Here is a 15,244-nt window from a genome sequence, read left to right as displayed (position 1 = left end):
GAGAGAGTTGGGGTTGTTCAGCCTGGAGAAGAGAAGGCTCTGAGGAGACATTATAGTGGCCTTCCAGTCCCTAAAGGGGGCCTACAGGAAAGATGGGGAGGGACTCTTTTATCAGGGAGTAAAGTGATAGGACACGGGGTAATGGCCTCAAACTGGCCATTTACACTGGGTAGATTTACATTGGATATCAGGAAGAAATTCTTTACTGTGAGGGTGGTGAGCCCCTGGCACAGGTTGCCCAGGGAAGCTGTCAATGCCCCATCCCTGGAGGTGTTCAAGGCCAGGCTGGATGAGGCTTTGAGCAGCCTGGTCTAGTGGGAGGTGTCCCTGCGCATGGCAGGTGGGTTGGAACTAGATGATCTTTAAGGTCCCTTCCAACCCGAACCATTCTGTGATCCTGTGATTCTGTGTAGTTATTTATTCTTTTTTCCTCTGTTTTTCCCTAAGTGAATTGAAGAGGACAATTTGTGTTTTCTGCTGCTTTCCTGTTGACTAAGTTCTGTCCCCTGATGCAAGGAAAAGGGGAAGAAACCAAACATAACAAAACAGGTGCTGATCTGCAGAGCATGATTCCACAGCAATGAACAATCTTTCTGGGCTAAAACATGCCAAAGACGGATGCTGCAGCTTGGAATGAGATACGGGAGCTGACAGAGACATGGATGACTAACAGGTCATATGCCAGTCATATGGCTTCTTGCTCCTCTCCAGCCAAAGCAAGGAGGCAAGACAAGACAGAAGACTCTATTACCCAACTGATACCAACCCTGTCAGAACTGAACAAAGACAAACAAAGCATCCATCGACCAATGGATGAAGACCAGGGTATGCATAACTAAGGCTGTTTTCCCCAGTAATGTAATTACTTTGCCTTAATCAGTAGCTAATTTCATTTCCCCATTCATATTGCTCAATCTCTTGCTATTACAGTGTCATCTGCAACTCCCACTAATAAGTTTTCATTTCACCATCCCAAATAACTTACTAACTCTAGTAAACTCTTAGTTCACTGTTTACTATTATTCACAAACATTAGAACATCAAAATGTTCATGAACTAAAATGTTTATAAGAGCTCCATTTCATCAACCACCCCACCATTTCGCCAACCTTGTTCCTTGTTATTTCACCAGTTTCAACTGGTAAACAGCTTCTGCTTTTTTATTCCATGAGAATGGAATTTATCCCCAAAGAGGCCTTTAAGAAGCTTTTTGAAAATCCGAGTTACGGCATATCAGTGGATATGTACCCTCCCTGATGACCAAGAACGGCAAAGTAATAACAACAGATGAGAAGGCTGAGGTTCTCAACAACTTTTTTGCCTTTTTTACCTCAGTCTTCACTGCCAGCCTCTCTCCTTACGCCTCGCAAGTTGATGGACCACAAGACGGGGACCTGCAGGACAAAGTCCCTCCCACTGGAAGTGAAGACAAGATTCGTGACCACTTGAGGAACCTGAACATATACAAGTCTATGGGACCTGATGAGATGCACCCCAGAGACCTGAGGGAATTGGCTGATGTAGTTGCCAAGCCATTCTCCATGATATTTGAAAAGTCATGGCAGTCAGGTGAAGTCCCTGGTGACTGGAAAAAGGGAAACATCGCACCCATTTTTCAAAAGGGTAAAAAGGAGGACCCTGGGAACTACGGCACTGTCAGCCTCACTTCTGTGCCCGGGAAGATCATGGAACAGATCCTCCTAGAAGCTATGCTAAGGCACATGGAGGACAGGGAGGTGATTCGAGACAGCCAGCACGGCTTCACCAAGGGCAAGTCCTGCCTGACCAACCTGGTGGCTTTCTACAGCGGAGTGAGACTGCATCAGTGGACAAGGGGAGAGCTATGGATATCATCTATCTGGACTTCTGCAAGGCCTTTGACACAGTCCCCCACAACATCCTTCTAAGTTGGAGAGATACGGATTTGATGGGTGGACTGTTTGGTGGATAAGGAACTGGCTGGATGGTCGCATCCAGAGGGTAGTGGTCAATGGCTTGATGTCCAGATGGAGAGGTGTGACAAGTGGTGTCCCTCAGGGAGCTGTACTGGGACTGGTGCTGTTCAATATCTTCATCAATGATTTAGACAGTGGGATCAAGTGCACCCTCAGCAAGTTGGCTGATGACACCAAGCTGAGTGGTGCAGTTGACAGGCCAGAGGGACAGGATGTCATCCAGAGGGACGTGGACGAGCTAGAGAAGTGGGCTCGAGCAAACCTTATGAAGTTCAACAAGGCCACGTGCAAGGTCCTACACTTGTGTGGGGACAATCCTCGTTATCAATACAGGCTGGGGGATGATGTGAGCAGCCCTGTGGAAAAGGACTTGGGGGTACTGGTGGATCAAAAGCTGGACATGAGCCAACAATGTGCGCCTGCCGCCCAGAAGGCCAGTCGCATCCTGGGCTGCATCAAAAGAAGCGTGGCCAGCAGATCCAGAGAGGGGATTCTGCCCCTCTACTCTGCTCTGGTGAGACCCCACCTGGAGTCCTGCATCCAGCTCTGGAGTCCTCAGCACAAGAAGGACATGGACATGTTGGAGTGGGGCCAGAGGAGGGCCACGAGGATGATCAGAGGGCTGGAGCCCCTCTGCTGTGAGGACAGGCTGAGAGAGCCAGGGTTGCTCAGCCTGGAGAAGAGAAGGCTCCGGGGACACCTTGGAGCCCCTTCCAGTACCTGAAGGGGGCCTACAGGAAAGCTGGGGAGGGTCTGTTTGCAAGGGCATGTAGCCATAGGACGAGGGGCAATGGTTTTAAACTAGGGCAGGGCAGGTTTAGATCAGACATTAGGAAGAAGTTCTTTACACTGAGGGTGGTGAGACACTGCAACAGGTTGCCCAGGGAGGTGGTGGAGGCCTGGACGCCTGGAGGCAAGGTCAGGCTGGATGAGGCTCTGAGCAACCTGATCTAGTTGAAGATGTCCCTGCTCACTGCAGGGGGGTTGGACTAGATGGCCTTTAAAGGTCTCTTCCAACCCAACACATTCTATGATTCTACGATTCTGTGATTTTTGACTTCTTTACAGGACTGCAATAAACTTGTGAGACAAACTCATGCTAACAGAAGCTGTATTGACTCTTCTCCATTATAAACAGGTCAACCTACTTGCCTAACTGTCCTTTTCTATTATATTTATACAGCCCCTAAAATTAGCACAGAGCCTCTTCTAAAAGACCAGTATTCTGTGGTGCACTTCATTCTTCTGGTAACTGGGCTCTTTTGGGCAGTAACTTCCTGGCCTCAATTACTAGTTCAGGAACAGAGTTTCAGACTGCGTCAAAACATCTAGGTGATTGTTATTTAATTTTGTTATTTCTTGCTATTTCAAACATCAATTTGTGCAAAGAGCCATCTTAGGACTCTCTAAAGCTCCACTTTTGCCCTAAGGAGAGCTTCAGTGAATTATGAGGAAAGGGCTCTAGAAATGGAGAATGCTGCTCACTCCAGGGCAGGGACACAAAGCAGGACGCTCTGGTCAAGAATGCAAACAGAATTCAGAGCAAGCTCTGGACTGTGAGACCAGGGGATCCTACAGAACAGCCTGTTCTGCCACGCAGACCGCTCGGCTGATGCTAGCGCCAAGTGCCACTTTCCATAATGACCGGCATATTAGCAGAGTCCAGGAGGGACGACAGACACCATACACCAGCCACAGTCACCACAAATGATCCTATTTAAGGAGTTCTCCATACCCCTAGAGGACCCAGCTGCGGCTCTTAAAAATCAAGTCCTCAGAGATATATCAACAGACTTACCATCATGCTGCTGTTCTGTTCCTGTCTCGCCTCCTGCAAAATACTGCTAAAGAGTTCAAGGTAATTCAGATTCTCTTCTATCACTTGGACAAAATTTTCCCTGCAGGGAAGGGAGGACATAAGATGACGTATTTAAAACACAAAGTAACACCAATGTCAAAAGGCTCTGTGTTGGGGGGGAGGGGGGAAACAACAAAAAACAAACACCCACAAAAACCAAATAACCCCCCAAAATGATTTATAGTTCTCTGCAATTGTAGGTGAAACCCTGTAAGGCACAAAAACATGCCTGGAGGTGGCATCCTGCAGATCCTCACCCTGGAAGTGTGAATTTGCACTCCTTCCCTACCAAGGAACTCCACAAACCACCCCGAAAAGAACTTAGGAAGTGAGCTGAATACGAGGGGCCTGAAATCACTGCCCACTCCCCGTAAGGCTTGCATCTCTTGGCTCTTTGTATAGTGCCTCATACAGTGAAGGCACGGTTCAAAGAGGAGCTATGAGGCGATCCAAAGGCACCTTGCCCAGAAAAGCACCCATTGAAAGGTGATCACCCAACATTACTCAAGAGGCAAAAATTGCTGTGCAGCAGCAGACAGAAAAGAGGAAGTGGAAAAGGCTGCTTTCAGGAAAAGGTTTCAGAAAAATCAACTGACTTCCAGCAAAAGCCTGCTTAGATGTGTATCTTCAGAACCTAGGCATTTCCCCTGACAATCCAAAAAAGAAAAAGCTGGCCAAATGGTTTGATGCCAATGTTCACAACCCCTGCCCAGCCCCCCCCAAAACCAGCACTGCTGCAAATAGAGGGCTGAGCACTCTCTGAGGGGCGCCTTCCCTTCTGTTATGCCGACTTGAAGTAAAATTGCTAATGAAGCAAAGAGGAGAAACCCCTCAGCTCCTGACAACTCTCTTACTCAGCTAGACCCGGCTGAGAGAGAGAAGCCTTAATAATCAAATCCAACCTCAAGACAGAATAACATGATGTGCAGGAAATGAACAGCACAATGCGTTAGCCGAGAGTAGTATGTGGAACTTGCTCAGGATAAGAAAGTGTAAGTTTCTGCATAAAGAGTTCAACCCAATTCCTGAATTTTTACAGCATTAATAACATATGAGCAACTGAAACGTTTTTTTGGAAGGATAAAAAAAAAAAACAAAAACAGATATCGAACCAGATGGATTGCTTAGTACTGACCGCGACTTCAGACCTCCATCTGAACTAAGACTTTTTAAAATCACAGAAGCTGTAAGAAGCACTAAACATGGCCTGGTTTACCTGGAACTTGCCCCAGAACCTGGGCAGGAAAAGAAACCGCACTTTGGTTCAAAAATCTCATTGTTGCATTTTGCTGTGGTATGCCCAGAGCTAAGTTACTAAAACTCCAGTCAAGAGTCAAACAAATGGCTACACTAAATGCTCTTCAGTGGCCTCATTTCCTTTCCCAACAGCTCTTACCCATCTTCAGGAGTTGCCATAGATGACAGAGGGTGAGGTACGTTCCCTGAGCAGCTCTGTGGGAGCCACGTGGCTGCTGGAGTTGAGGCTGTCCCTTCCAGGCTGGAGCTTACCAGTGATCGAGAAGAGCTCTGAGTCTAGAAAAAATAAATTAATCTGCTGTGACGGACAAAGGAAGAATTCAGTCAGGCTTAATTACTTTGTATGCAAGACTTGAGATTAAACATAAGCACTATTTGTAACACACACGCACAATCTAGGCCATGCCTGTGGCTGGCAAGTCAGCCGATACAATCCTCCACAGTTTTGCAAATAGCTGGTACCAAATGTCTCTGCATGCAAGTCACCCGTGGTGTTCACAACATCTTCTACCCCGAAGAATCAGGAGGCAATGCCATGTCCTAAACTGTGAGTCATGCACAGCAGCAACTCTCCTGACAGGGGAAAGACATACATGTTTCCCATGCTGACCTTGAACGTAGGCATGTGGAATCAGGGGATTGCTTCAGCGGTATAGTTACTACAATTGATGCAGAAAAAACAGTGTACTCTTAAAAAACACCTTGAACTAACCAGAGGAGCACCTACTTCACTTTTGGAGCCTTGAAATCATGATAGTTTTAATGCATAAGGCTGAAGTTCAACCATCCAAGGGACAACCAGTGCACACAGCATGGGCAGCAAACAGGAGGAGCTGGAAGCCACCATGCTGCTAGAAAGGTATGGCCTAGTTGCCAATACTGAAACCTGGTGGGACAAATCTCATGACTAGAGTGCGGCTATTGATGGCTACAGGCTGTTCACAGAAGGGACAGGCAAGGATGGAGGGGTGGAGGCATTGCCCACTACATCAAGAAACAGATATAGTGTGAAGGGCTGTCTCTGAAGGCACCGAGGGACAGGGAGGTGATGCGAGACAGCCAGCATGGCTTCACCAAGGGCAAGTCCTGCCTGACCAACCTAGTGGCCTTCTATGATGGAGTGACTACATCAGTGGACAAGGGAAGAGCTACGGATGTCATCTATCTGGATTTCTGCAAGGCCTTTGACACGGTCCCCCACAACATCCTTCTCTCTAAATTGGACAGATATGGATCTGATGGGTGGACTGTGTGGTGGAGGAGGAATTAGTTGGATGGTCGTATCCAGAAGGTAGTGGTCAATGGCTCAATGTCCAGATGGAGACTGATGACAAGCGGTGTCCCTCAGGGGTCTGTACTGGGACCAGTACTACTTGATGTCTTCGTCAATTACATAGACAGTGGGATTGAGTGCACCCTCAGCAAGTTTGTGAACAACACAAAGCTCAGTGGTACAGTTGACACACCTGAAGGACGGGATGGCATCCAGAGGGACCTGAACAGGCTCGAGAAGTGGTCCCATGTGAACCTCATGAGGTTCAACAAGGCCAAGAGCAGGGGCCTGCACCTGCGTTGGGGCAACCTCTGGTATCAATACAGGCTGGGGATGGAGAGCAGCCCTAAGGAGAAGGACTTGGGGGTAGTGGTGGGTGAAAAGCTGGACATGAGCCGGCAATGTGTGCTCACAGCCAAGAAAGCCAACCGCATCCTGGGCTGCATTGTGGCCAGCAGGTCCACGGACGGGATTCTGCATCTCTACTCCCCTCTGGTGAGACCCCATGTGCAGTGCTGCCTCCAGCACTGGGGCCCCCAACATAAGAAGGACATGGACCTGTTGAAGCAGGTCCAGAGGATGCCACAAAAATGATCAGAGGGATGGAGCCCCTCTGCTGTGAGGACAGGCTGAGAGAGTTAGGGTTGTTCAGCCTGGAGAAGAGAAGGCTCCGGGGAGACCTTAGAGCCCCTTCCAGTACCTAAAGGGGCTACAGGAAAGGTGGGGACAAGATTTTTAGCAGGGCCTGTTGCAATAGGACAAGGGGTAATGGCTTCAAATTAAAAAAGGGAAGATTTAGACTAGATTGGGAATTGGGAAGAAATTTTTTATGCTGAGGGTGGTGAAACACTGGCCCAGGTTGCCCAGAGAGGTGGTAGATGCCCCATCTCTGGAAACATTCATGGCCATGTTGGATTGGGCTCTGAGCAACCTGATCTAGTTGAAGATGTCCCTGCTCATTGCAGGGGAGGTTGGACTAGGTGACCTTTAAAGGTCCCTTCCAACCCAAACCATTCTGTGATTCTATGATACATCCTCCAACAGCAGCCAACACTAGACATTCAGGGAAGGTAAGAACAAGGCACATGGCATGGCACATCTACTGTACTCCAGCCACCAGTGACTTGCAGTTTGATGACTTACTGGGACCCAAGGACTCCTCCACTGGGCTTCTTTTCCATTAGTTTGTTTACCCCCTTTCTAAACTTGTGTCAGATTTTAGCATCTCAAACTTCCCTTCTCTATAAAAAAATAAAATAAAATAAAAATCAACCACTGGGTGGAAGTTTTCGCTTTTTGGTCTCTTCAGTGTTTCATTTGATGTCCCCTGGCTCCTGCACTGGAAGGAAGAGCAAATGAATAGTCCAAAAGCTACTTACGCAAGCAATTTTCAACAAATGCCATATCTCCCTTTGTCTTTTGCCCTGCATCTGCATCACTGAGTTGTCAGCTTCCTTGATGTTATTTAGAGCCACTTCAATCTTTGGAAGCAAGTCAATGATCTTCTGCTTACAGCCCAAGAGCTTGCTATAATAAAAACCAAACATAAAGTTACTTTCCAGCTTGTGTGGCGATATGTTCTGGGATATCCCAAGCCTCACCTTGGGATTCAAGGAAAATTCTGTGAGAACACCCCTTTCTCTTAGCTCAGCACTGTGACAGCTGCAGGTACAAAACTGGCAAGACTGGAGTGACCCCTGGACTTTTCCAAAAGTCCAGTTAAGACTGGACCAGGCAGACGACACTACCATTAATACCCACAATACATGCTTTTCTGATTTGAAAAGCAAAAATGGATCCCCGTGACAATGGACAGCACAGCAACTCAACCATGATATTTCATTCATCTTCTCTGGTCTGTGTTGGTCTCTGTGGGCTGACCACACCATAGCTAACAACTTTCTTTATGGGATCTACCAAGCATAAGCCACACATGAAATGAACACTAGATCATGCTTTGCTGACCACAAGATTTCCATAATGACATTTTTTCTGAGCCACTTGAAGAATTAATGAAGTAATGAACAAATCACTGTGATACCTTCTCAGTTGTTACGCTATTTTTATTTTTTTTCCCCCGTAAGATTTTAATCCCAGACTAAACTTTAGCAGACTTTGACTCATTTTAAAGTGAGCTCTTGGATGCTAACAGTACAAGCCATTGCGTTCTCCTCCCCTTCCCTATTAGCTATACATCTTAAAAAAGTTAAGTGGAAACATAACAGAGAGACAAAGGAGCAGAATTAATATTGCTATTAGAAACATATACCTGTGGATGGAGCTTTTGGGCTCCGATCTCCATGGTTTTCCCCTCTCCTTTCCTGCTACAAAGCTACAAATGTCACAAGTTGCATTTGTTTGGGTTTTTTTTTCCCTGCATAAAGTACCTGAGATGGCCGAAGAGCTCCTTGAGAACTCGGTCTTGGCTCTGTACTGTCTGCACGATGATCTTCACCATGTCTGTGCTGTCACTGTAAGCATGATCTGGAAGGGCCATCAATCACCACATTAGTAAAATGCCTTTCAGTGAGGAGTCACTCTGGACACAAATGCCCAGAGTCAAGGAAAGATTTGACTTAATGAGTGCAGCCAAACAAACTGGAATACAATGAAATACGTTAAAATCTCTCACAATCTCTCATTAGGCACAGCTTTTCCTTAATGTCTCTTCTTTCCGCAGTAACGTATACAATTCCAGCCACTCTTGCTGCCTAAATACCGGCTTCAATAAGGACTGAAGGCAGCTCTCAAATGCACAAGTAACTAAATCTTTCTGCTCACCAGTTACTATGTTCAGAACATAATAATCCCCAAACACGCGGTTCCATCCAGTATAATCAGTGGAGAGGAGGAGAGGGAGAAAAGAGATTGACATTGGGTTGGGGCGACGACAGAGGAACAGCAGTTCCTCCCATGTCTGGAGAGAGTAAAGCAATAGTACCGGGGGCAGGAAAAAAGGTAGATAACGCCAGAAGGCAGACACACGTTCAGGGCAGATGCTCCAAGAGTGAAAACCAAAAGACAAACCCACGTCCGAGGAACAGGACTACAGAATTTGGAAGAGCTTTAGGCTCAGCAAAAAGAAGAAATCATCTTAAGGTATGCCCTTGAGTCTGGTTAACTTTAATACAATCATTTGCCTTTTCCTAAACAGTATTTTCTGTGTTTGAGTTCAGAAAAATTAGTCATGGGGTATGAGTGTGAAACAGTCTGTGAACCATCTCCTTCCATACCTGGAGGTCTTGTTTTTAATTGCTTGTACAGGTCTATGGCTCTCTGTTCCCTTTAAAAAGAAAAAAAATTATTCATACATGTTAGCAACAAGCAGGTGACTCAAGAAAAAAAGCACTGCAATTAAGTTATGATGTGGTGAACCTCACACATTGGAGCTGCCACCTTCCTCTACAGCTAGTGTACGAGTATGACATTTGAAACACGAGGATTGTCTTTCTGTGATGGAAATGAACCCTTCCCTAAAAGCTGTCTCTCTTTTCTTCTAATCATGCATTTTCTTCTCAGATAACTGTACAAACTGCAGGTTATTTTCAATTTCAAATTTTCACGTGGCTCAGCTGTGTTTTCTTTCCATGGTATCCTTGATTATGAAACTTCATTTTTGTAACTCTGGGTACTTCTGCACAACTGCCTGAGAAATTCTTGTTCCTGTTCTGCATTTTTAGCCTGAATTTTAGTGACAGTCTGCAAACGGAAAGAGACAGCTGCATCACAAACGGGAGGACAGCGTTTCTCTTCTTCCCATTAAATAAGCGTTACTTCTTTCAAGTATTTCAAAAGCAGTCAAACACTGAAGCTTCCATCCTTGAACAAATCTTTGCTGCTCCAAACGTCGGCTACTGCTGCAAGAGGTGGTTTCTCCATTCCACCACTTCCTCCCCTGTACACCAGTACTGATGCTCCTGCAACTACACAGGGATGAAAAGCAACTTAGCTGATCTAGCTCTGCAAAGAGGGAGGCGGGAGAGCATGCCAGGAACTGGCACATTTCCTCCCAGAATATTCAGAGTCATTCAGAAGAGCTCTTACTAACAACTGATTTAGCGGCTATTCAATCTTGGTGGCTATTTGGTAATTGCCACTCTTCTATAATTGCTTTTATAATTGCCACTTGTGCTCTCAGCAACAGCCCAAATGACAATAATTGCTTCCTATGTCTTCTTAAGATCAGGAATACCACTTAGCTCTTTCATATTTTAATACTTGTTGAAAAAAACAATTTTCAAGTTTCCAAATATTCAAGTATCCATGAGTTGTTAATTATCCTTGCTTTGAAAACAGAGTGAAGATGTTTCACAGGATTTTACAATGATCTCATAATTTTCTCACTCAATACCATAAAATTACTCTTTTCCAACGCGAAAAAGACATCCTCTGCATTTTTCAGTTGAGACCAACATGTATCTTAGGCCCAACCTCTTCTATGATGAAGTTTCACAGTCAGTGACAGAGAAGTGTCCTGTCCCCCTTAGCTGTGTTTTCCATGTTTCCACAGGTCTAGCTACTGTGTGTTCTGCCTTATAACGCTGTCAAGTGATCCTTCGAACTTCAAGAGGAACGAGGAATGTACAGCCACAGGTAGTGCGATCTTCCCTTTTACCAGCAAAATGATCTTAAACCGACTGCAAACCGCTCTGCACTCGCAGTTTGCAAAAAGTGAGGAGTGCATTTCAAAAGCATTGATGGCACCAACAGATTTAAAAATAAACCCTCAGAAAATGAAATACACAACATCCATTTATGTGCAAAAAAATTAACAAGCAAAGGACTTACAAACTCTCCATGACTTCTCCTTGGCGCCTTGCATACGGACTCTTCTGAAGCTCTACAATCTCTGTGTGCAAAGCCATGATCTGCTCATCCAGATATCCTATATCTTCAGCCTAATGGGGACATGCAGTTACAAACCAAACTGAAGGAGGAGGGCAATAAAGCAGATAAAGATCCCCAGAACACTTGTTTGGATAACGGGCTGACTCCACGCGGAGTTTAGGAGAAAAAAGCTTTCTGACCTGACTGCTGCTACAATAATTGAGGATACTATTATTAACTTCTTAGTGCATGATATCACCTAGATCCAAATCTCTAACAACCACACTGGATAAGAAAAATCAGCTTCTTCATAAATCCTCTCTCTGAGATGCACGCTGCACACACATATACTCTCTGGCACTAGCAGGGAAGATTTTTTTTCTCCCATTTTTACAGGATGGACAGAGGGTGCTCTCACATTTTACCCTCTCATATCCATTTTGGTTTGACATTTCTCCGGTATTTCACATCTTCCTCAAAGCAATACAAAAGACACGAGGGGGCCAACAACAAAATTTCTGGGCATGAGGATTAGCTATGCAGTGCCAGACATGCACTGGAGATCCCCAGCATGGTTAAGAAAGCACTGGTCACCGTAATAGGCGTTAGCGCCATGGACTGTGGGCACAGATCTGCCTTCCTGAGAAAGTATCTTGAGATATTTTCAGCTTTTCCTTTCTGACCTGGGGATGTAGGACCTGCAAATTGAACGTTTTCCAGAATGTACACCTTGCTGAAGCTGCAGAAGTACTTGGTAGGAGGCTATATAAATGGGATGTGACCCCTTGGCCAGAAAGGGATGTCTGTAGGTCTTGCAGGTAAAGAATAAAAAAAGAAGACAAAGAAGGAGCGAGAAGCCACATAGTCAAAGGAGAGTCAGTTTGTGAGAAAAACATGAAATAAACCCTGTTGTCAAAAGAAACATCTTTATCTGGAGCACTGTGATTCACCATACAGCATAACTGTGACTCCTGAATTCACAGAAGTTAAGCTACCTGCTAGACAGACTGAGATACCACCGTGTATTACAGAGTAAAATATTTTCCATCCTGATAAATGGACATGATGTGACTATACACATGGAGTGCACAGCCTGAAAACAGAACGTAATTCTGATGGCCTGCAAAGTAAGTATTTGTTGAGGTTCCTGTTTTTCTGGAAACAGCCTGTGACAGCTTTGAGTTACTCTGTTAGAAGCAGCCTCCCTTTTATCTCTGTTGCTTCCTAACAGGGAGCAACAAGATCCCAAAACTGAAAGAGCTACAACAGGGAGGAATTCAGACGGGAATGCCAATTGCCCTATCTCCATCATATGAGCAAGCAGAATCCAGGCTCCAAGAACCTTTTGACTTAGATGAAGATAGCTAACAGATCCCAGAACCTGAACTACCCAGTCTATTCCTTCACAGCGGAAAAAAAATAGGCAATGTCATTTATTGCTTGTGTTTCTAATGGCGTATGGGATCTTTACATATTAATCACTGTGCTCTGTATTATTATGCCTTCTGAATGCCCCCACTTCTGAATGCTCCCTTCTGAACACCTCACCCCTCCCAAGCTTTATTAGGTACATCCAGTAGACAAGAAGAAGAAACAGCTTTTAAATAAACTACCATCATCCTAACTGTCCCTAGTTTTCACAGCTAAACGGTTATTCCTTACCTACAAAAGTCTGAACAGAACTGCAGGCAGAATTTTTCTTTGTCAGAAAGGCCTGTATCTCCTCCTCATTTTCAGTGGAGGTAAAATTAAAATACTCATTCCCAGAAGACAAGAGATCAGAATTCTAAGCAGCAGATAAATTTCAACTAGCCTTTCTCGCAGAACTAACTCTCTGAGAAACAGAAAGCCATTATGCCAGCTCAATTGTCCATAAATCACAAGTGAAAACACCCATCAACTATTAGGACTACTCAGAGTAAGAACTGGCTCTAGCTCTGCTCTAAATTTCTTAAGGACGACTCTTATTAAAAACTGATTTGTGTATTTTCTTGCAGAATACCAGAAATTTATGTCTGTCCTCCTAAATGAAATACGCAGTCATTTCAAAACTGCAGTAACAAGCGACTGGTATTATTTTCAACTTTAGCAATGGAAATTGTTGTGTGCAATAAATCCAAACAGGAAGACTCTTGGCTATAGCAACATCCTTTCTTTTGGGTTATAAATAACGTGTCTTTATAGTCTGCTTTCCTATACAGATAACTGAGGGTTGTGACATTTGTGCTGGTTTTCTTCAAATCACTAGATTCATACAACCCAGTGACTGTTTCTTTTTTAATGCATCTGCAATGATATTCTCATTCCCAGAGCAGGCAGAATATGAAACTCACTGCAGGCACAAAGCAGCGTCAGGTATGACACTAAGTTCCTGTCGTGGTATCCTTCACAGAGAGATAATGACGCTCCTTTAATATCCCCCTACCTGTGCACACTGAGAGGCCTTCTCTTGCATCTCCTTCCAGGCTTTGAGCATTTTTTCTGAAGCTTAAGAGAAAAGAGTTGTTAATTTACAAAAACATACAGACACAAAAATAAAGCATGACCCGAACTTTACACACATCCATTCCTGTTGAATTTGAACATAAAGAGTGTGACACTGAATCTCCAAGCAAAAGTTATGTCCCAAAGATCACAGAGAGACAGCAAAGTTGCAACTTAACAACTCCACGCTCACATACAAACTGTTTGGTAGGATTTCACTGTTTGCAATCACCAGCCTAAAATGAGCCTGAATCTTTAAACTCCACCACTAAGCTCAACAACCGCCACTTGCAATTAAACACACTGACTAGAACCAGTTCCCTGAGTCTTTCCATTTTCCGTCATCACCCTTCAGCCCAGTCATAATTTTTGACTCAAGTTTTGGGTTTGAGCCATATATCCAAACTATGCATAAATCTTACTGTTCTCCCCCGAACAGTATTTGTAAGATCCAGACATTTCCGTGATATTAAAACTGTAGCTGGTGCTTTTTCACCTCGTCTCTCAGCCTGGTTCATGCTACCTCCTAATATCAAACGCAGCAAGATAACTCCCTCTGCGCTGCTCAAAATTATGTTTCTACAGTCACCATGCCTGTTTCCTCTTCCAAGGGTGGTTAGTGGCCTGTCCACTGTCCATCAAGGGCAGCAGCTCTGCCCTCCACCTTCTGCCCAATGACAATTACAAATGAATCAGACGCTGACTGAATAAATAGCAAACATTTACATCACCAGTACTACTAATACTCCAATTTTCTTAGCTTGGTGTTCTCAGCAGGGAACCACCTGTTTCAGTGTCACTGAAGGCCTCCAAAACCATTTTTTTTTTAATCTTCCTGCCTTTCCTTCTGCCAAATTCTTCTCCTGCACCTACCCCAAATAAAACATACCCATAAAGATGCCAATGAACAGGATGGCAGCTCCTGCATTTGTCTTCTTTCTACCCACAACCCTTCATAGCCGGTCTGATCCTTTACAAGATCAGACAAGACACCCACGCAAGTATTACACAATACGTACATATGCCGTAAGCCATCTGGTCACTGTATCTCTCCAGGTCGAGGCGAATGCTTTGATGAAAGAATTCCAGCTTTGCTTTCAGCTGCTGAGATGCTGACACCATATTGTTTTTCATTTTGATTAGGTTGGCGTTATACCGAAGAAGACTGAGCCTAACGAATGAAACAAGAGCAGCACATTAGTTGAAAAACTGGACTTATGTGGCCAGTGCTGTCACATTACCTGACAGAAAGATATAGCTAGTAAAAAATGGTGTAAGATCCTTGAAACTGGGAGTCTCAGTGGGGTCATAGACTCCATCTCGCTTCCTTAGAAGCTGCAGGTCCTCAGAAAGCAAAAGAGAAAGTCCTTCCTCATTTCACAGATTTTTTGCCAAGCTCAGTTAAACAGTCTTTGGAGTGTAGAGTATTTCTTAGCATTTACTGTAGCACACATTGCCCCTGGTGAATGCTGGCACCTTTTTTATCGCTTGAGAAATATGACTCAGTCACAGGAGAAAACCCTACAAATACAACAAACAGTTCCACTCACTCCGCCCCTCGTGAAACGACTATCCTGGGCTACATTAGGA

The 15,244-nt window shown here is 44.8% G+C and overlaps 1 protein-coding gene across 10 annotated transcripts in view; it reads right to left on the bottom strand.

Annotated features, from left to right (window-relative positions):
* The window catches only part of CHUK (component of inhibitor of nuclear factor kappa B kinase complex), a 42,930-nt gene that overhangs the window by 4,741 nt on the left and 22,945 nt on the right, over positions 1 to 15,244 (bottom strand). For 7 of the 10 annotated variants that reach the window (XM_054207089.1, XM_054207088.1, XM_054207094.1 and 4 more), the window contains 8 exons: positions 14,674 to 14,825; positions 13,596 to 13,657; positions 11,132 to 11,241; positions 9,577 to 9,626; positions 8,731 to 8,827; positions 7,723 to 7,870; positions 5,210 to 5,346; positions 3,754 to 3,853 (listed from right to left, as the gene is read on the bottom strand). In XM_054207089.1, coding sequence (XP_054063064.1) covers positions 3,754 to 3,853; positions 5,210 to 5,346; positions 7,723 to 7,870; positions 8,731 to 8,827; positions 9,577 to 9,626; positions 11,132 to 11,241; positions 13,596 to 13,657; positions 14,674 to 14,825 — 856 coding nt within the window. Of the gene's footprint in view, positions 1 to 3,753; positions 3,854 to 5,209; positions 5,347 to 7,722; positions 7,871 to 8,730; positions 8,828 to 9,576; positions 9,627 to 11,131; positions 11,242 to 13,595; positions 13,658 to 14,673; positions 14,826 to 15,244 lie in introns of those variants that run through there. The other 3 variants (XM_054207092.1, XM_054207090.1, XR_008467160.1) reach the window with 2 other exon arrangements.

The sequence above is a fragment of the Rissa tridactyla genome, chromosome 6 (genome assembly GCF_028500815.1).
Source record: "Rissa tridactyla isolate bRisTri1 chromosome 6, bRisTri1.patW.cur.20221130, whole genome shotgun sequence".
NCBI lineage: Eukaryota > Metazoa > Chordata > Aves > Charadriiformes > Laridae > Rissa > Rissa tridactyla.
The sequence above is the reverse complement of the archived record's forward strand: the minus strand, read 5'-3'. Positions and strand labels throughout refer to the sequence as shown.